Raw genomic sequence first — 21678 nt, forward strand, 5'->3', positions numbered from 1 at the left:
GAAATGGCTCTGTGCAAAGCCAGGTCTGATGGAGTAAGAATGGGTTATGTTGCCTGCAGAGCTGAATGTGGTTACATGCAGGGCAGGGCAGCTCAGCTCAGCTCTGTTGGCCTGTGGTGTGGTCTCATGCTGAGCAGCGTTCCACACCTGCATTCATGTGTAGACTGCCTGTATCCTGTTGCTGCTACCTACCCTGGCTGCAGGGGCAGTTGTTTGGCTCAGTCTTGTAGCTCCTAGCACCATCCCCATGTAATGGGTAATGAAAGAAAAATGTAGACCTTACGCAGATCTGTAATGCACAGATGATTGCTCAGGTAGCTGTGTAGAGGAAAATGGAACTTACCCAGCTTGAACACTGCATAATTTAAACTTTTATTTCATTTGAATAGAATAGAACAGTGAAAGTAATACAGAACTAGGTTTTTCAGTGTGTCTTATGCTTGTGATCTCTAGAATAAGGAACAGAAAATTGATGTCACTGTAGACATCCTTCTAATCCTAGTCTAAAATCTTTGGTAATTTTCTGAACTGAGAGGCTGTGAATAGATTTGCAAACAGATCAGGGTCATATGTCCCATCACAGTTAGAAGCTCAGTGCTGTGGTCTTCACAATGCTTTGTCCCTGAAGTATCCCAGTAAGAAAGTAGTGTGTCACTATGCAGGGATAGAGCACATGGAAACTGTAATAACGAAGAATGTTTTTACAGAAGTCTCTAAATGAGCTCTTGGAGTCTCATAGTAAGAGATGGTATTTGGTAATTGTGAAAGGCATGATCCAATTTATTTTGAAGTCTATGATTTATTACGGCTACAACTCTGTTATAATGCTCTTACTGTAGACATTCTTTTAATGTAGACATTAAAATACTTTCTTGAAGGGAACAGGAAAACAGGAAAAGCATTAATCAAGAAGAGTTTTCTCTTAGTCAAACATTCACATGGAATAAGTCCTCCCTATTGTAGTTAAAAATGGTCTTTTCTCTCATGGCAGGTATTTGAGATGGATATTTCAAAACAGCTCCATGCCTATGAAGTAGAGTACCATGTTCTTCAGGATGAACTACAGGAAAATGTGAGTCCCTGTGACGAAGGTGAACCTCTGGAGAAGCTGGAGAGGGCTAACAATCATTTGAAGAGGCAAAATATGGATTTGTTGGAGAAGCTACAGGTAAACTAGGCTACAAACTCATGGTGAAGTCATTTCTGTGATTCATCCAATAGAGGAAATAGTACTGTTTTAAGTGTATGTGAGAAGTCTTACTGCAAGACTGTGTAGTTGAGCAGTTCTCTTAATTACAGTGATTCACTTCTGCTAGGCATACTTCTAACTCCTCTGTCATTCCTTGGACTTTTCCTTCTTGATTTAGATTTCTTTTTTCCCAAAATCTCTCTACCCTTATCTGCAATAAAATCTGTTTATCTTACTGAAAAGTAAGTTCTCTGTCCCTTCATCTCTCTGCTTCCCTATCGGAAAGGTTTAACAAACAATCCATAATGCAGCAGATTTGTTTGGTCCAGGCCTTTGTAGGCAGTGTTGTTTTGTTTCTTTCTTGCTGAAACTCATAGTCCTACTTTTGGAAGATGGTCTCTCCTAGCAGACCTGATGATATCTGAAAGCCCACCAGACTGTTCACCTGGTGAAGCTGTGCTTTAAAAAAGCCCTTCCTCCCTCGCTATTTACCTTTGTCTCATAGCTTGGCCAAGACTTGTTTCAGTTGTAATATGTTGTATTGTCTTGCGTTTTCTTGAGAGATAAGTTCTTGTTTTTGTCATCATCAGGCTATTTCTTGCTATATTTTTTAATTTGAAGCAAATTGCTCAGAAAGCACTTTCAGCTTCTGAAACAGGAAAATGGAAGGAAAAAAGAAAATATCAAGTCCTCATTATTTTTGTGTTTATGGGCTAAGGGTGCTGTGTTCTTTTGATAGTGAAAAAAGGAATCACTTAAACTTTTTGCTATTACTGATTTTTCTTTCTTATTTTTCTTTATTTATTTACCGCAGCTGTGGCTTTTACCTCTGTTCTGAAAATGCACCAAAGGCATAGAATAATTGAGTGGCTTATTTGAAAGACTCTATCAAGGCTTTTCTGTTCTTTCAGAGTGCCTTACAATAATGCATCTTTCTCAGTGCTTAACCTCTTCACCTTTTTGTTTGCATAACTTCTTCATTCCTCTGCTTGTACCCTTTCCTAGGAGTAATCAGAATTCTTGCAGTTCCCGCAGAGGGAACTGCTGCTGCTGTGGTCCAGGGTTTCTTGGAATAGTCAGAGGAAGTTGTAGGTTTTTAATTGAAGAACAGGAAACACAGCCTGCTTTTAGACTTAATGTTGAATTTCTTCTTCCCTCCAACCTCTCCATTCTTCTAACTTACTTCATCACAAAGAGTTTCCTTTGTTCCATCCCTGTCAGATAGGTCATGTCTTCCAGTGCTACTTCAGCTGCTGATTTCTTCTTTCTCCCTCTGGCTCCAGCTCCTTGTTGCTCTCAGCTGTCCCTTGCTTGCTGCAACTTTTATATCTCCTTCCCTCTCTAAAGCTTTGAGAAATTCTTCAGATTAATCTGGTCACTATGAGGAGATTTTGTGTATGATATTCCTTGTATTGTGCCTACACAGATGTCTTTTAGAAGTAGCTATGTAAAAAATACCATAACTTTAATATTATGATACTATATAATAATATTAAAAGAAAACTATTCAGAATTTATCAATTTATGATAATGTTATTTTTACAGGTTGCTCATGCTAAAATTCAGAGTCTGGAAGCCAGCCTGGAGACTGTTTTGACACGAGAGAACAAAATGAAGACTGTAATTCAGTCCCTGGAACAGGAGAAGATAACATATCAAAAGACTCTTGAACAGATAGTGAAGTATTTGCCAGCAGAAGTGTTGTCTGACTGTGAACTGCTCCTGAAGGAAGTAAATTACAACCCAAATAATAAAATATGGAGTAAGCCATAAACCAGGGTTTTCTAGGCAGCATTTCTTCAAAAACAAAAAGGGAACGCAAAAATAAGTATGCCGCTTTCAATAGCTACTTAGCAATAGGCAATGGTATTACCCAAAAATAGTGCTGGGACACTCATAGCTACAGATGGGCCTTCAAGTATCAGAATGCAAATTCAGGCTATTAATTTTTTTATGATTATGTAAATAAATCACAAGGGGGAAATAAAGGATTCTCACATGTAATTATGATGAGTAGATGTATATTTAGAGTTGACCTAAAGGAAAGGAGAAATTGGAGTAGACAAAGACAATGGTGATCTGCAAATTCACTTTGGATGTGCTTGTCTTGTCGTGAAATGAAGATAGTGTGTCTTTATATATATGTATATTGAATATGTTGAATAATACTTGAAGAAAAAAAAAAAAGAGAATGTAATTTTCCCTCCAAAGAGCAGCATGTTTCACATCTTCTGTGGAAAATCTGTGTGAACTCATGTGTGCCTCTCTTTTAATTCTACTGACATTGTGAGCACAGACCAATAAGCAGAAAAGTATCATGACATGGTTTGCACAGAAAGAGCTGTAGTGCCATCCGCTGCCCAGGCTGTACCAGTCAGCAGCGTAATTCCGCGTGCATGTTGGAACTGGAAACAAACAAGCATCGCATCACAGCTCCGCCTCCATAACCAGAGCTAAGGAATAGGTGTCTGCATGCACTCGCAGAGCTCGCAAAGGCAAGAGCTAGCAGTGGCTGCCACGTCCTCCCTGGCCTGTTTGCTTCCACCTGTGCTGGGCTTGACAGTGATGAGGAGAGAAAGGAAGCACAACAGTGGGATGGCATTTATAATGATGTTCATTGTCCACCGGAGACTTGCCAGTTTTAAGAATTAGGTGTATCAGGGGCTCTCATTTAACCAAAGAAATGCTGCAAGAAGCCTTGTCTAATTGTATTGGGATGCAGAAGGCTGTTTTGAATTTTATTTGAGAAGAAAATTGAGGTAGGTTGAAGGAAGTTAAGTGTGAGTGCACAAGAGAGGACCAAGCAAGTCTCAGATACTATGTACCTTTCAGTTTTCACATATATGGTGGCTATACATTTCAAAGGGGATCCTGAAGTACAGGCACAGTTTTAATAACACTTTCCAGGCTATTCCGGTTTTAATACTACTTTGTGGTCTTTTTTTAAAAACAAAAGTCATGAATTTGTGTGTTCTGGACAAAAGGTGGGATAAATTCTGATAATTTCAAGGGAGAAATTATGTTTATAGAGGTATAAAAAGTTGCATATAGATTTGAAAATGTTTTTGAGTGAAATTTTTGAGAAAGCTTAGACAAATGTGTAATAGACAAGTATTTTGGAGTGCATGTCTGAACCCTTAATTGCGTTTTACAGTGGCTCATGTTATCTCTTTTTGTTTATACTGTATTTCAGGAAACACTTATTCTTTTTAAGCAAAGTGCCAAATTCAGCAGTGTCTTTTCGCATAAGATTGTCCAATTTAGAAAGCAAGGACTGAATATCACTGCTTTCTAAGTATTATGCTTTATGTTACCATAGAAGTGAGGAACAGCAATGCTTATTTGCTGCACACTGCTGTGGAACTCAGGGGCTTCAGCTCTCCTGGGTTTTTTTTGTTGTTTTTTTACTTCCATGATGTTTTATTTGATTAAAGATACTGATTTACATAACAGTCTCTCTTTTTACATTTGGGGTGAAAGGTCTTAACACTGTGTATAAAATTATGTGGAATCTGTCTAGATATTTCAAGAATGTCATATTGTACTAGATGGGAAAATGCCAAGTGAAAAAGCAGTTCTTTGCAGTTTTCTTCAGAGTGAGTTTTAGCTGATGTGTACATAAAAAACTAATCCCAGAAACTGCAGCACCGTCTGTTACAAAGAACCGAGATTATTCAGATACATCTTTTTTTTAAAGATGCACTGAATGAGCTTTATCCTCTCTTTAAATTTTGTTCATGTAATGCCTGGAGAAATTCCAATAAATGTCATTGCTGCATTTCTCATAGCCTCTGGCTAGTTTTATTTTTCTACACTTCAAGTACCAATCTCATTCTCAATAGTACAGTTCACATGAAATATGAAAAGGATCTGGCTTTAGTTTCTAGTTCTGGGGAAGAAAACCTGCAGGATTTCTAAAAGTACACAGAGTACAAGGATAGATATTATTCTCAGAGAGAATAATCTTACTTTTTTCTTAACTGAAGATGAAATTTTTAAAGGTATTTTTGTTCTGTAGCAGTTCAGTTAGTACTACATATGCATATTGGGAATAGTAATTTGATGAACTTTGTGTATCTAGCTTTGAAGTGGGAGGGGAGTGCAACAACATATGGGAATAAACTACAGAAGTAAAACCACAGTGGGGTAGGTGTGTCATGGCATCGGAACACTTCTGATAATGTTTGTATGCTGGACCCAAGAGTGCCTTGTAACTGGGCATTTGTAGGCTGTGTAGCTTGAAGTCTGCACTCAAGCAGGTGTCCTCCAGACAATCTTCTGATGAGTAACTAGAAATATTATCTAGAAGACTGAACTGGATATGTGTTTCATGTAGACAGCTTTACAATTGTTTTGTGCAGCTGTGAGGAGGGAGGACTTAAGGTGCAGTTGGTGCAAAGATAATTGCTCGTGAGAAGGGGCATTTCCTGGGATCAGAAAATATTGCTTTTCTATTTCTATATCTTGTTTTTCTGATGGGAAAAAAAGTTTTCAGAACAAAGCTAATGTTGTCTCTCAGCTAAGCACAACTCAGTTTTTGCTCTCAACTTCTGGAGAACTAACTATTGAGGGAAAAGTATGTGCTGTTTTCAGAAATAGGCGACTTAGTCAATCTGGTAAGCAGGGCTAATGTAGGATACTCTGGAGTTCACTTCTTTTATGGATGGAAAATCTGTCCACAAAGTTTTTTGTCACCTTTTTTTCTTCTCCTACAAAGTAGAGTAATTACTTATCTCCTTAAAAGAGGAATTTTTATTTAAGATGCCTGAAAATTGCTCACATTTGTTCACTTTTGTTTAAAAAAAGCATTAGATTTTACAGAAATTTTGCCTTACTTGAAATCACAAATCTAGTTAATCTTCAGTGGTTTGATTATGCCCTCTTCAACACCACGCTTCCTAGCTCAGTATCACTACAAGAAAGCTGAACAATTTGTAGCATACAAAAGAATTACAGCAGTTTATCCAAGAATTTGATACTACTGTGATCCAGGGGGTCTGCATCTGGACACTTAATCTAAACCTGAAACCACATAGGTAGTAGTGTGAATAGCCTTTCCTGTGCTGGGGTGAATAACCCCAGGCGGTGTTTATAGTGATTATCCATTCAGTCTTTGTAGTCATAGATGGGTGTTGACAGGCATGTGCAGGCTGTAACATGTTAAGATTTATGCCAGGCTACACCATCTTTTAGAAGAATTGTAATTGATTCTGTATTTCTGTGCTTCATCTTTTACTGTCAGTGTTAGCTCTTGAATGCATTTAATGTATGCTTTTCTGTCCTCAGTCTTAAACAAAATTAATGCTCTTTTCAAAAAAAAGACATATCCAATGTTTAGCTGTATCCTTGCTCCAGTGTGAAAGAGAGAGTTTATATGCTTAAAGTTTAACATGTTAGCTCACTCTGTCTCAAAGTGTGTTGAACCCTGCAGTGACAGAAAAAGCTGTGCAGTGAAGCAAAGATTACAGTGTGCCTTGAGCAGCTGACAGGTTGTGTGCTGAGTGGCCTGCAGTGTAGTAGAATTGGGACAGATTGGCGCTTGGTCTGTTTGGTTTTACTTTAATGTTGACCTTAACTGTGGACCAAAGAAAAGAGCTGACAGTGCTCCTTTACTAAAATGTTCTGTTGGTGTTAAATTCTTTGAGTTGAGAAGTCTTCCAGTCTTGAAATGTTCTCTTCAGAGCTCCTGCTCAGCAGCCACATTTAACAAGAGGTTTGGGAATCGTTGTTTGTAGTCTTACCATTAAAAAAAAACTTCTGGAGTTTATCCAGACTGTTTTTGTGCTCAAATTGCCACTTACTCAAGTCTTCACTCTGATAAAGGAAAGTAAGAAGGTTTTTTATTATATAGGTTTTATTTTTTATGAGAATGTGTGCTGAGAGATGACACAAGTGCCATACATAATTTCTTGCTGGAACTACCATGGGGGAATATGTGCTGTGACTGATGCACCCCAGAGTTTGGTTGGCCCTTTTGCTGTCATGGCTACTGCTGGCTGAAATTGAACTTACCATCAAACCCATAGTCCACATTCTGCACGACTGCTCTGCAGCGTCTCATCCCCCGGTTTGTACATATGACCAGAATTGCCCCATCCTAGGCAGAGAATACAGCACTTGCTCTTGTTAAATTTCATTCAGTCAGTGATTGCCCAGCTCTGTAGTCTATCCAGATGTCCTGTACCCTTGAGGAAGCCCACAGCTCCTCCTAGTTTGATATCAGCAGGAGACATGGGGACTAGAGATACCCTGGGGTACAGTGTGAGGTGCAGATCTAGGCTAGCCGGAGCCCAGAAGCAGCCACAGGAACACCATGCAAAGCCTGGCTTGCTGACCAGCCAGAAGCAGTCTGAGGGAGGCTCTGGGCAGGCTGGCCATCACTCCATGCTGCATGTTCAGGCTCCTTGCTGCAGGTGAGGCCAAGCCTGGCCTGTGCACTGCGTGCCCATTTGTCCCGTGCAGTTTGTGCTCCCAAATGTTGTCTTCTGGTTTAGTTTTACATGCTGGGACAGCACTGGGATGCAAACCAAACTGAAGAAAGTAGGATGAGGGGGAGATGTCCTTTGAAATGCGCACCTGATTCTAATTCAAACCACTGCTGGTGGCAGTGGGCAGGCCCCCAGTGCCAGGCGGGACTCCCTTGGTACTGCTCCTGCAGGATACAGGACTAGTTCTGTGTGGAGCTGCTGGGCTCTCTGCATTATCCTCTGCAGCCCTGATATTTTTTCCCCCAGTGCTACAAAAGAACATATGCCTTCTTTTTTTTTTTTTTTTTTTTTTTTTTAATAATCAATCTCCTAAAGTTGATGTTCTGGAATAAATTGTAATTAGATTTGTGCTTGAGTATTGCCCACGAGGTGTCACTGTTGGTTTTGTACATGCAGCTCGTGTGTGTGGCAGCTTGGTGGTTGCTGTGGCTCTTATTTGAGAGAGGAGTATGAACTTAATCATCTGTCTGACGAAGCATGATACTCTATTTGCATGCTGTTTGTAATAAAATGTGATGCTTTTAGTCAAAAACTTTTTTATAATGAGAGGACTTACTAAATGACAGAAGGGCTTTCTCAGAAATGGATGTCCTACAGTGTTTCATCTTCACTCTCATGTAAGAGAATAATGGAAGCGTTTCACCCTTAAACAGGCATGTATTGTTCCTAGCTGATCCCAGGTATCTCCTTTTGCACAGTTTCCTTTTAGCAGAATTTGTGTTTCTTGAGAGCAGCATCGAGTTGATCTGGTCTAGCTCCTGTCTGATTTTACACTTAACCTGTTTTTGTCTTTTTAAAACAAGGCTTCCTTGCAATAAGCTTCCCCATATCCACTAAATCTCGACTAATCAGTTCTTTTTTCCTAGGTTTATTTTAATTAATTTTACTGGGTGTTAGTGGTCAAAAGGAAGGTGGAGGATTTGCTCCTAATTTTCCTAGATCTACAGAAAAAACGTGATTCTGTGCTTCAATTTTGCAGTTAACACATTTTCCCTCCAGCAGCATTGCTTTCATAGTGAGCACTGTGCTTACCCTGTGCTTACCCTGAAATGTGGGGACATGTTCAGATAATGTTATCTTCCAACTATCCAGACACAGCTGTTCCCAAATGCATCTGGACAACAAGCACCAGTCATGTTTACCTCCTGACCAGGTAATTATGGCATCAACAATTCCCTGGGGACCTGTGGGCATAAGCAAAAAAGATCACAGCTCTCCTACAATGCGTTTGCTTTTCTAAAAGCACCAAATTATAGATGGGCCTAATGGGTTGAAGGTGCTTAAAGCAGGGCCAGTGCACTTCATGTGCAATATACCATCATTTGAAAAGCTATCACGTTGTAGAAACATCATTCAAGTGCTAATTTAAATAATACTAACATCTGAAAAGAAGGCATGTTCTGACATTTATAGGTTTAATGTCTATTTCTGCACTCTACCAAAATAGATGGGCTGTGGGTGGTTCTATGATTATTGCTGTGCATTAGCAAGACAAAAATTGTGTAGGCAGCTGCTATTATGCCTGAGTAAATATAGATGAGGGAGAATCTATAGAGTAATTTTTTTATGTCACATGTTTATTTAAGATATAATTAGGAACAACATTGACTTCAGCAGTACTTAAGGCTCCGGAGAGGGAGAGAATATCTTAAAAATTCAGAGACTGATATGCCTCTATACTGCATAGCCCGGGGTCCTGGTAGCAGGGATGGGGTTACACAGTTCTGGGAGCAGTGATTCCCTGCAGGCCTTTGCCTGCTGAGCAGTCAAGCAGTCACAGCTATTGAGGCTGGATGCATTGTCAAGCCATCATCCCAACCAAAATGTGTGACCTTTGTGTCCTCTTCCATTGCCGTGATCCTGAAAATTTCAGAGGGCTTTGATAGGCTGAAATGGCTATTTTTGCACTGACTTTTGGTATTGTATGTTGTGGAAGGAGGAAAGGTAGCAGTTCTTTTGAAAGAATATAATTTTATCATTTTTTGCCCTAGACAAGTAAAAGCTGTATCATTCCTACTCTAAATGGGAAGGGAAACAAGGAATGCTGAGCCACTAAACTGCTCACAGTGGGATATCTGCTTTTAGTAGATTATATCCTTGGTAGGAGGACAGGATCTTTTCTTCCCCTTTAGGCCAGCTGGCCCCCACGTGTAGCCATAGCCACTGTAGTCTTGTTTGCATTCTTCACAAAGTGTGACACTTCTGACCATTTCTTTGACCTGTGGGTGATGGTCTTGCCAACCTCAACCTGCTGGAAAAATGTAGCATCTAATTCTTGTGTTTTCCTAAAAAATGTATTTCTATCAGTTCAATGGACAGTAACATTGCTTTCCATCTTTTGTGAAAAGGCAGAGAGCCTTGTCTGGCTGTTCCATGGGGTTAGTTTGCATGCTTCTGCAGAAATTGTGTATAATCAATGCTGGAGGATGTTTCATATGCCTGGTCACAGCTGGCCAGTCATTATTAGGTCCAGGGTTTGAATCTTGGTAACACCCCTAGTAAATTAAGGTGTTGGGTTTTTTTATTTCTAGCTGTCTTCAGTGGAAGACAGCCTGATGCAGTTAAACAGCCCTGGAGGAAAGTTCAGCTGAGGGGGCTGGAAATGTGTAAAGTGGCTGTGTGTGGGAGGGCAGGAAGAAATGGAATTAAGGTAGGAAATCATAAAGGAGATGTGACAAACACTTCTCCTTTTATAGCAGCTTGTTTATACCAAAGCTCATGATACCATATCAGTTTTTGAGGAATGCTGGCTTCTTGACATTTGTCCTACTTACCCCTTACAAAAAGGATATATTTTTCCGAGCACCACCTGAAATGATCATAGCATCCTAGAGAGCCAAAGCACTCAAATGGTGCAAAGCTGCTAAGAGAAAAGCCCTTCATTTAGGAAAGTGTATTTATTTGTGATGTAACACAGCCTAGAGAGATGCTACAACACAAATCTCGTAAGATGACAAAAGATGCACACTGTCCCAAAAATTTACCATTAAATCAAAAATATGGGAAGAGCAGCATCAGCCCAGGGTAATTATGATCACTATAGGCAGATATACAGCAGTATTGTAAGTGCCTGTAGAGGTGGGATGATTTGATTTAACCTTTATCAAGCTTTTGGGGCAACACTGACTTTTTGGAGACATCTCCAAAGAGTAAATCACATTCATCTGATTTTGATGTCCACCTTATTCTGTCTATGATGAGTCCTAAAATATTTACTCCTTCCTTCTATCTCATCCACTGCAAATACCAGCAAGAAAAGTATAGGTGCAGCACCTCTTTTCATGCCTATATATAATAGCTCAATGGTTAGCACAATTGTCAAGGAAACAAAAAAGCAGGATTTCTGGACAAAAATGCATCTTGGAAAAAATTCCAGCACTGAAAATGTAACATGGACAGCGTCCACGCCTCTTTGTTTATTCTTATACTTAAGAGATTCAAATAATGAGCAGGATTGAACCTTCAAAGGATCTCAGTTACTGACCCTCCCCCTTGCCCCCCCATTTATGACATGCTTTGAGGGAAATTATAATGAAGATGCTATTAAACAAGACATGAACCCTCAGGCTATCGAGGTTGTGGCAGATCCTCTGCTTCGAGTGTGCTCCCTCCCTTGTGTGAGCTTCATTCCTGATAAGACTTTCCAGCCCAATCTCTCTCCCAGACTCCAAAGTTGGGATCTCTAGTCACCATGCTGGGGAGAGCAGGAAAATGAGGGAAGTGTGATGCTGTCACTGTCTCCACACATGCCAAAACCACTGTTCTTAAACTACAATGTCACCTGAGCTAGTAGTTTCAAGGGGGGGGGTTATTATTATTTGTATTTTCTTCCTTTTCTTTCCCCACATATCAGGGGAGTCTGAGTCTGAAGAGAGTCTCAGTGTAAACCTTTTAACAGAAATAAACTGTAGTCCATCCTGTGCACAATAGGAAAATGAACAGCAATAAAACTTTGCCTGGAGCTGGAGTGAAAGGTGAAGGAGGATTTGCTGCTGCCTGGGGCTGCAGGGAAAGGTGAAGGAGGATTTGCTCCTGCTGCTCCCTCAAGTAGATAGAGTACACTGGAGTTTAGGGCCTGCTTCCATGTATCTGTCATAAAATAAACACGTGCTCTATCACCATCCATAGTGTGTGCACAGCAGCAAACCACTTCAAACACAACTAAAAGTGTAACAGCCCAGAGGCAGGGAAGGAATAGGAGAAACAGAAGAGAAGAAGGGAACATATACTGCAGGAGAGGACCAGGGCTGGGATTGCATTAGACATGTGAAAAGAAACCCATGCCACTTTGCCTTCTGGATGTGCCTGTCCCCATAAGGTCTGGAGTCACAAATCAGATTGAGATATCTTGCTAGAGCCAGCAACCCTGTCCAAATGGTGAACATGTCAAGATTTAATGTTTACTGCTCTTTCACAATAACAGCAAAATCCTTTGTCGCCCTAAAGCACGCTGATGGCACCCACAATCACTGCTCCCCACAGGTGGGGTTCCTTTTTCCACAGGAAACAAGTCACACATGAAGTTTTGCCAGAAACACAAAGTCACTGTAACACTGAAGTGGGTAAAACATTTTCCTCTTCCCAAAGAGTAAGTTCAGCAAGTTCACTTAAAACTTCTGAAGTCATGAAAAGGAAGAGGGGAGCTTCTGAACGAAGATCCAGTGCACAAAATCCCTGCATCACTTTGGCTTGGCCTCTGACCTGCAGGTGAAGAGGAACTTTTGTTTTCAGAAAAATCCAAATGCCAAGTCAGGCAGAGCACACAACCTCCTGGGCATTAGCTTTTTTATAACCCTCCAAATGTAACAGCACTCTTATGGTCTGATTGTTGAACTTTTATTTTTTCTTTAATGTCAGAATATACATTGGTCTGTGCATGTAAATGATAAATATAATTTCATTACAGAGGAATCAAGGATATGTAGCATATTTCTTTGATTTTGCAGGGCCCATAAAATTTGTGTAGTGAGAGTAGCTTCCTTTAGTCATCCTTTTACAAAAGCTTTTATTACTCCCTTTGCCTTCACATGAAAAGCCACATATAGTCATGGCTATTATACCATGTAGGATTAACTGAGCTTGCAAAGGTTTGGGATGTTGAGCTTTGTGCAAAGTCTGCTACCTAAGTATTTAAGCACCCTTCTCATTTACATAATCTAATTGTTACATTCATTGAAACATATTCTCTTTTCCAAATCCTACATCTGATCTCCACTAGGTAAATGTCAGAGCAATTAGATAGAAATGCATTAGATATAGATAGGAGGAAAAAGAAGATCACCAGTTTCTCAGCAGGGTTCGCAGCTCTTTAACCACAGTGCAGAGCTGAGGTGATCACCAGTCCTATCCCCTTATTCAATTTTGCCCCTAACAGCCATAAATTAAACATAAACATAAAAACAGCCTAACAGAATAAAGAAATGTCAGCAAAAGTAACTGTTTAACTCAATTCTTCCCTGACCACAGCCTGCACTAAAAGCTTTATTTTCTTTGCACTCTGCATGCTGAAGGGAAAGACAGGAGGAAGCCAGGTAGATCACAGAGGGCAAGGTTCACCACAGCTGTGGCAGGGAGGGATAGAGGAGCGGAGCATCAGGCTGAGACAGAGATGACCCAGGCAATTGAGATGTGATGTAAACTTCAGAGAAAACAAGCCCATGTGGATGTGCCCTCCCTGGCTGCCTCCTGCCCTGTGCTCCTTATGCTGCAGCCCTGAAACCTGAAGTGGAGGGGCAGGTGTGGGTGGTGGTGGAGCAGCAGCAGAGAGCTCCACAGAGGAGTCTGGGCAGCAGAGGCAAAGTGGGCTCTTTAGGGCTTGAGGTGCACTCCTCAGCTTTCCTCTGCTCTTTCACCAGCTCTTTGCAGCCCTCTGATGATGGCTGAGATAGGGCTGTGAAGCAGGAATGTGGCTCTAAGGAAAAGGAGCATAGATACTGAGGGCTTAGGGAGAAATCATGGGAAGGGCACTTGTCATCGAGATGGGAAACAGGCAGCTGGAACATTAAGCTTTGAGAGATACATGTGGATCGTGGAAAACATATTGAACAGGACATCATTGTTTCCCAGATGAAGGCTGTGCAATGCCCTCACTGGAGTGTGAGGTTCAACAGGCTGTACTACTAATAAAAATGAATAAATAGGGAAAAAAAGAAAGAAAAATATGGTTGTATCTGATAACATCAATAGTCTCATGCTATGGAGTACTTGCTGATAAAAACATCTCCTGCTCTTTTTGTAAAACTCTTGACTGTGAGAGAACTTGGTAGGAAACAGTCAAAACTGTTGTTTTTCATTTGTCTCTATCACCCAAATAGAAAAATAATGCCAAAACAAAAACACTAACCAATAATAAAAAAAAACCCAAACAAAACCAAAAACCAACTAACCAAACAACAACAAAAAAAAAATCCCAAGAATTTTATTCATTTCTCTAACAAAGAGAGTTACATATAATTACTGCTAGGTTTTTGAAGACTGAAAAGACTAATGAATCCAAACCCCAGGCTTTGTACATTTGTAAATTTGTACAATACACACAATAATAAAATTTTATAGACATTTTTGGTTAATCTATGAAGATTAAATTAACCACAGAGTTGTTGGCTGTAGTGTCTTAATTTTTATCACCTTGATTTCCAGATAAATCCTTTCCAGGGACTCCTGCTGACTGGAGTTACCCATACAACCTGGGGTTTGCCCTGCATAGTTATGAGCTGTCACTTCAATATTGCCACTGGGGTTTTCCTTAGAAACTGATGACTGGGAGCTAATGTTAATGGGAATCATTTTAGAGTATTAAGCCATGACTCAACTTTCTTAAATCCAAAGGAGATTATGTGTATGTGAAGAATGATTGCTGTTAGGAGCAGGATTGAAAGGGAAGTACTGTATTAAATATATGCTTAAATGCTTCATAAAATGCTTAATAGAATATATACTTATTAACGTAGATCATGGAAGAGAATAGTCTCACCTGAAATAGTTAGGTAGGACTAGAAATCTTGGCTGTGTCTTGGATGCCCTTCAAACTGCTACAAAGAGAAAGTCTCATCTCAAAGGAGGTCAGTTAGAGGACAGTGTTTGTCCACATTTACCCCACACTGTTTAGGCACTTATTTGAGTTTTTCTATGCACTCTCTGCAGAGGGGAAAGAGTGGGAGAACTCAGAGGATAATCCTGGCTTTATGTTATCTTTCAAGTAGTTTAGTCTAAGACTAGAATTACTCCCTGGAGGGACCTGTCTTGTTTTGCTGACTTTTGAAGAAGTGTTAAATTAAATGCGTGTGCCTAAATTGGGTAAATCTAGACTTAAACTATGGGATTTCTCTGTTGTTGAACTGGTGCAATTGTGCCGTGCTGTGTTGTGGCTGCTGAACTCTTCTTGGTTTTATGAGTCCTCAGAACCGTGGTGGTAGTTGTGATGCCCCTGTATCAGAGGCCTTCTGGAGCTCTTGGCCTTCCTTAGTTCTCCTTGCTGATGCAGATTTTAGTTCTGAGTGGTTTTATGCCCCGGGGAAAAGTAACAGATCTCACCAAAACTATTAGATTTCCAAATGAAAGAATGTAAGTACAAGTATTAACAAAATCCTGCTCACCAGCAGGGTTAAATCTCTCCTGCTGTCAAAGAATATCTCTGAATAGCAGAACTTACCTGTGCTGTTCAATACAGCTGGAAACAACAGAGTAAATATTGCATAAGGATGAATTCCAATGTGTTATGCAGGTATTTTTAAAGATTTTATCTGTTGTATTAGTATTGGTTATTTAAACAAGAAGCTTTTCTTCTGGATCCTGAAAACAACATAATAAAATGAAATTTAAAAAAAAATTAATTTGTGTGTGTGTGTGACTTCAATCATGTTTCTGTATTTCAGGGCTAGAATATAATCATAAAAGTTAACACAGCTCTTCAGATTGTTCTTCTTTCTGTAAGCATGGCTTCATAATGGAGATTTAGTGGGCTGTAAACAGGATGTCATATGGTGCTCTCTGTCAAAAATTAATGATGGCAATGAAGATTAAATTATTCTTCCGTGAAAATACAGCACATATGCAGGGAGATGTTTGCAAGCAGGCTTAAAATAGTCCATTCCCTGAGGACAGCCTGGGAGTTTACTGGCTGCTCCCTGTTCCTTGTGAGAGTCTGGGTCTACCACAAAGAGGAGCTGTGTTTAATTCCTGCAAAACCCTGGGACACAAAGGGAGGCTTTTGTTTCTCTGCCTTCCAGGTGGAAGCTGCAGTCTGTGGTGCCTGGATAATCTGATACTCAGCTACCTGCAGTGTGCTCCCAGTGCTCCAATTTGCACTGCTGGCCTCCATTTGCTGCCCTTCCTTGTCAAACCTCAGAGCATTTCAGTCTGTGAGGATTCATTGTGAATCTGACTCTGCATGTTGAGGTGGGTGGAGAGAGGGGGAGAAGGGATTTTCCACAAATGGAATCCAAAAACCTGAAGCATATCTGTATGAAAAAGGCTTCCATTCCATCATCTGCTCCTGATTTTTTTCCTCTAGATACAGCACGAACATGTCAGTGGGAGAAGAAAATATTACATTTCCCGAGACAGGTTTGTCCTGATGCTGGCTAGCGTGGATAGCTTGATGTGCCAAGCAAAGCTGTTTCCTGTGAGGCATGGTTTTCTGTAAATGCAGCTCTCAGAAAGCCTGTGGGGCTGCTTTCAATTTCATTTGTTGGCAGTAGATGGCTGTCTGCCTCTGCAGAGCCTCAGACCAAGCCAGAGTACTCCCCAAGCTGCCTGCTTCTACACTCCCTGAACCTGTTTTCCATATTACCACTCAGTAAAGATGTAAATATTAAGCAGAAGATTTCATGCCTTCCACAAGGGCACAGCTTTCTCAGTGAATTCATTCCTGATACTGGGGAGAAAATTAGGAAACTACATCTTGGAGAGAAGACGTCATTGTGACCTTTCATTCCCTTGTGAAAAAAATACTACCAATATTTCAGCTCAATGATCTTTGTCTTCTCTCAGCTTCAGCAGCTAGTTAGGATCCTGAAATACGTCAGGTTTGGGGATGTTTACTTTTTTTTTATGTTTTGGGTTTTTCTTAGCCTTGTAAGCTGCCTTGACTTTTTTTTTGTTTTTGTTTTTTATTCCCACCATTTATATCCTGTGTGTCTTCTCATGTGAATCCCCTTGTGAGTAGATCTTTATAGCTGTATAATCCTTTGAGCCACCTAGCCCTGGGAAAACACATCTTTCCTCCTTGTTTTTGAAGCCTGTTGTCTGTGTTCACATATGCTTAGAATTTATGAGCTGATAAAAGTGAAAGAGGGGGAAATAAGGTTACTACAGTACTGACTCCATCCCCTGGCACAGGGAATACTTTCCTTTGTGGTGGAAGCAGCTTATTTCAAGCAGGTACTGTGCTGGACCTTTGACACATGCAGATGTGTCAACTGAGTCACACCTGACATTTTAACTCTTCTTTGAAGTTTGGTCACTACAGCAAAACAAAAATATATCTGATATGTAAAAACCAACCAATCCAGTCTCTGCTCCTTCAACTGCTTACACATTTCATGAGAAAAATTACCCCCCTTTACAGACTTAGTCTCTCAGTAAGCAGTGAATATTGTTGCTGTTGCTCAGGAATTAGCTGAACAGCATAAATTATCCTGGCAAACCAAGCAGTGTGTGAGCATGTCGTTCTGTTTTGATCCAATAGTTAGAGATTATCAGCACTGGCTCCTGTTTTGGGGCACAGGCAACTTTTTCTTCTGTAGGCAAGGGAACCTGGCAGGGCTTCTCAGTTTTGCCTTGCAAGTGGGGAGATGTGCGACATTTTTGATATTGCCATTCTTTTAACTGGGGAGTGGTGTCTTTAATGAGATTTTTTTTTTTATTCTCAGAAAAGTAGTAGATTTTATTTGATATGCTAGGACATGATCCTTAGTTCTTCCAGCTGTTTTGAGGAAACCTGGTAACTGGGATGTAGCCTCCTAGCAGGGATTGTCTAGAAGACAGGGAGAAAGCAGAATAAACCCCTGTGCCTCTGTGGCCATTGCCCAATACACTGTGTACTCCTACGCTGTGTGATGGGCAGCTGCCTGCACCCATTTGCATTCTTCATCATACATACACTTTCACATTTTTCTGTTCTGGTCACTCTGTTGAGATCTCTGCCATGGTTCCAAAGTCTGCATTTTGCATCTCTGAATTTAGCATCACAGGTTTTATTATATCCTGCGAGCTCTATAACCATTTCTGTTTCTGTGAATACAGGTAAGGTCTAAACCACCTTCACAACAGAATCCCTTCAGCCCTGGCCCAGATCAAGGACTTGTCACCTCTCTGTATATCCAAGTTTCAGCTGCTTTCATAGCCCAGAGATGAGCATCTGTGGGCCTGGGCAGAGACCAGACATGTGGGCAGCCTGTGAAGAGAGAATGGCAACATGCTCCAAATGGCAGAGAGGTGAAGTCTGCCATGAATTACTGCAAGGCTGCCTTCAGATGTTGTTTGGTCTGGTGTGGGAAAGGAAAAGAGATGGTCAGAGCAGTCATTTGTAGATGACACCTGCTAGCCAGGCTGTCTGTTTACAGCTGTGCTATTTCTCTCTTAAAAACCAAGCTTGTGTAGAGTGATTCCTGTGTGACTGGGGGAGGTCCTTTTGCTTTGAATTCCATCCAACATAGAATGCTTGTCCAATCATCCCTTTACCACAGCTGCCTGTTTCTCAGTAGAATGGACTGTTTGAATAATGTATTGGCACTTCTTGTAGTGTCTGTCACACATATTAAATACAGAGAGTGATAACAATAGGTACTGAACTGCATTTTCAGAGAACTCATCTTTATTTCTTGATCCATCCTCTGAAATTAACTTGCATTGGGGATTCTTGCCCCAGAAGCTCCAGAAATTGTCTTTAAGCCTCAAAGTAGATCAGCTAAAGTTTTATAAATGCTACCTTGTTTTACTCTAGCTGCAAAACTGTTCAAGGAGCACAGTTTAAGGGGTGTATAGCTACTGCTCACACTGGCCTCAGGATGCAGGTGTTTACACTGCCTCCTGGATTTTCCAGACCATCGAAGTCAGTTCTGAAAGGTGATTAAATCAAACCCCATTTTATTTAATAAATAATTTTCCTTCTGGCTTAAGTCAATTAAGACTTTAGATTTTAAAGAAATGCCTCTGGAATTTGGCCAAGGAAAGCCAAATTCTGGTACTAGCCATACTAGAAGGTAAAGACTTTGCACCTAATCAATGTACGGCTCAGCTGAATCAAAAAGTGCTGTTTTGTACTCCCTGACTAAACAAGTATACGTAGTGTTTTCAAATAAACTATATTCTTCTTGGACATGGTTATCAGTGAAATAGAATCCTAACTACTGCTTCAAATGTGACCTACCTGAAGGGAGAGTAGCAGAAAATATAAAATTTGTTGCTTGCAACATAACAACTGTGATTCCAACAGAAGCAGCTCTGGAAAGACTACTGTCCTTCACATACTGAGTGGAAAAACAGAAGTGAAAACTCAAGAGTGAATGACCATCATTCTGTGGAAACAAATAAATAAATAAATAGAGGCCTCTGTAAGGGTAGCAGTGAACATAAATAAGGAATAATGTTTTCTCCCTGTCGACAGTCTTCCCACATATGACAAGAATGACTCTTGAAATTATTGAGAGGCTTTGTGTGTATTTTGGAAAATTTTCAGCTATTATCACTGTATTTCAAATAAGTCAAAATATTGTATGGTTATCTGAATAAAGCATCCAGCTTTTGTCTTCTGTTTGATCTTTTTAGCCATATGAGTAAGCCAGTCAACATCAGAGGCTATCTCAGGCCCAGGAGAAAGTAGCTGAGAGGAGATATTATATTTCATCACTGACTTATCTCAGAGAAAAAGCCCATGAATAATTTCACAACTTTCTGACACAGTGGACTGCAAATACATACACAGTGGAAAACATCTCGTTGCTGCTGTATATTTTCAAATATTTTTTTCAAGTTCTTCATTGAAGAAAAATCAAAATATGTTTTTCCTCAATCCTGTCTCTTTCCCCAGTTCGCTGAAGGAATCTTTTTCTAGATACCTGTGCTCAATAAATTCAACTCTGTGTATTCAGTTGCAGTATAGAAAGGGACATCAGCTGGGACATCAGACTTAATCACTGCTACTCTTTGTATCTGTGGTGGTCTCAGAAAAGTACAAAGGGAGATAAATATATCTCTTCTCATCAGTACAGGCTATATTTGGAAGAGCTCATGTGATGTAGATTTCCATTGTTTAATTGTTCCAGGAAAAAAAAAAAAACAAAAAACCCACAACAAAAACAACCCATAAGACCCCTTACAAGTTCTCAACCCCTGAAACAATGATGGAAAATCATGGTGTCCCCCCATGTCTGTGGGTCAATGTGTCCTCTAGGAAATTAGAGGTACCTTTGTGCAGCATTTACAAGATTACTGTGGAACTAAATGAGGGCTCTCTTTCCCATTTGAGTTGATCTTGAACCTCAATGAACCCGGGGTAATCAGCAGCTCTATGTATAGGGCAGCAGAGGCTGACAAACAAAATAGGGATACCTGCTGTTGAAACAGAAAATGGGTAGCAGAAAATTTCAAAGGGAAACGGACCATAAGGATGGTGTCTGGAATGCAACTGGCTGGTCTTGCTTCATTTCTCAGATTGTGCAGAAGAAATGAAAGGCGTGAGTTTTCTTTACAAAGCTTACTCACAAAAAGGGGCATGTCCTTGTAGTGGAGACTCTCTAAAATCGCATTGTCTTTATTCTGGAGTGGGTGGGAAGCATGGCAGTGTATTGTGTCCTTTTTCTTTTCAATACTGCAGTTTCATTCACCATCTACCCCTGGAAAGGCCTAGATAAAGTGTGATTGATTACCTGCTTGGATCTGCAGCAATTTATCTCATTCAAAATGCTAATTTGGACCTATTCATGCTCAGGTGAGAGAGTATAATTTTAAAGGCTTATTTAAAATCCTTTATCAGTTCCTAAGTTCTTTATTAGCATGGAGGGAGTATATTAAATAAACTCGAGGTTTTCCCCTGAGCATCAGTGTCACTCTGTGTCAGACCCATGAGATACATCACGGGTGCTGTGACAAGGATGGTTGTCTGAAACACAGGTTCCTACTTGTGTGAGGCCCAGTGAGGACACAGTGCTCACCACAGACCTTATCCAAAGTCCATGGCTTTGGATATCCAAAGCACCCAAATTCATTAGTCCTGAATTTGAATTTTTGTTGAAGTTCAGCTCAAAGAAGAGCAAAGTGACAAAAAATCCCATTTCCCTGGAGAAACAGCCATCATCTTTACAGATATATGGATGGCTTTGATTTATTTAAGAATCAAAAGTAAGACTTCTCTTTATTACTAAATCATTGGTAATGAAAATAAGCCTGGAAAAGCTGGATCCATTACACATTTCTTTGTGTTTCTCTTCATTGGTTTAAGATTTCAATTCTTGAGTATTCAACAGTTCCTCCAAAAGGTGAATCTAAATGTAGTTCTTATCCTGGACTGCATTTGTATTTGATGATTGGATCAAGTCTCGTAAATATTGTGTACAAACACCAAAGAGAATGTTAATTTCTTAAGTGACTATAGAATTATCTTGGAGTTGTTAGGAAGGAGTTAAAATACTTTAAACATCTGAATTTGAAAAAATTAATCCCACTCTCATGATGTGATTGCCAATCATCATAATAACATCCAGATTTTTGTGGACTGGAAAGCTCTTTATAGAGGAGGTTGGTATTGTTAGCCCTGACTAAGCTGAGAAACCCGGGGTAGAGCAAAGGAGCTGGCTCAGCATCACTCAACCAGTGACGGAAGTGACAAGAACAAAGTCCAGATCCCCTTCATCCCAACCCAGTGAACTTCACAGAGCCATTAAACGTCACTATCCTAATTTTTGAAGGGCAGAAACTGACCCTAAGTAGAATGAAAAGACATGGGACCGCTGTCCTAGCTGGCATCCCAAAACAGGATGTCTCACCTGGGGCATCACCTTC

The 21678-nt window shown here is 40.2% G+C and overlaps 1 protein-coding gene across 6 annotated transcripts in view; it reads left to right on the forward strand.

Moving 5' to 3' along the window:
- TBC1D4 (TBC1 domain family member 4) overlaps window positions 1-4967 on the forward strand; it is a 109018-nt gene extending 104051 nt beyond the window's left edge. For all 6 annotated transcript variants that reach the window (XM_072928169.1, XM_072928174.1, XM_072928172.1 and 3 more), the window contains 2 exons: window positions 992-1168; window positions 2735-4967. In XM_072928169.1, coding sequence (XP_072784270.1) covers window positions 992-1168; window positions 2735-2962 — 405 coding nt within the window. In that variant the 3' untranslated portion in view covers window positions 2963-4967. The remainder of the gene's footprint in view (window positions 1-991; window positions 1169-2734) is intronic.
- The last annotated feature ends 16711 nt before the right edge of the window (window positions 4968-21678 follow it).

The sequence above is a fragment of the Taeniopygia guttata genome, chromosome 1 (genome assembly GCF_048771995.1).
Source record: "Taeniopygia guttata chromosome 1, bTaeGut7.mat, whole genome shotgun sequence".
Taxonomy (NCBI): domain Eukaryota; kingdom Metazoa; phylum Chordata; class Aves; order Passeriformes; family Estrildidae; genus Taeniopygia; species Taeniopygia guttata.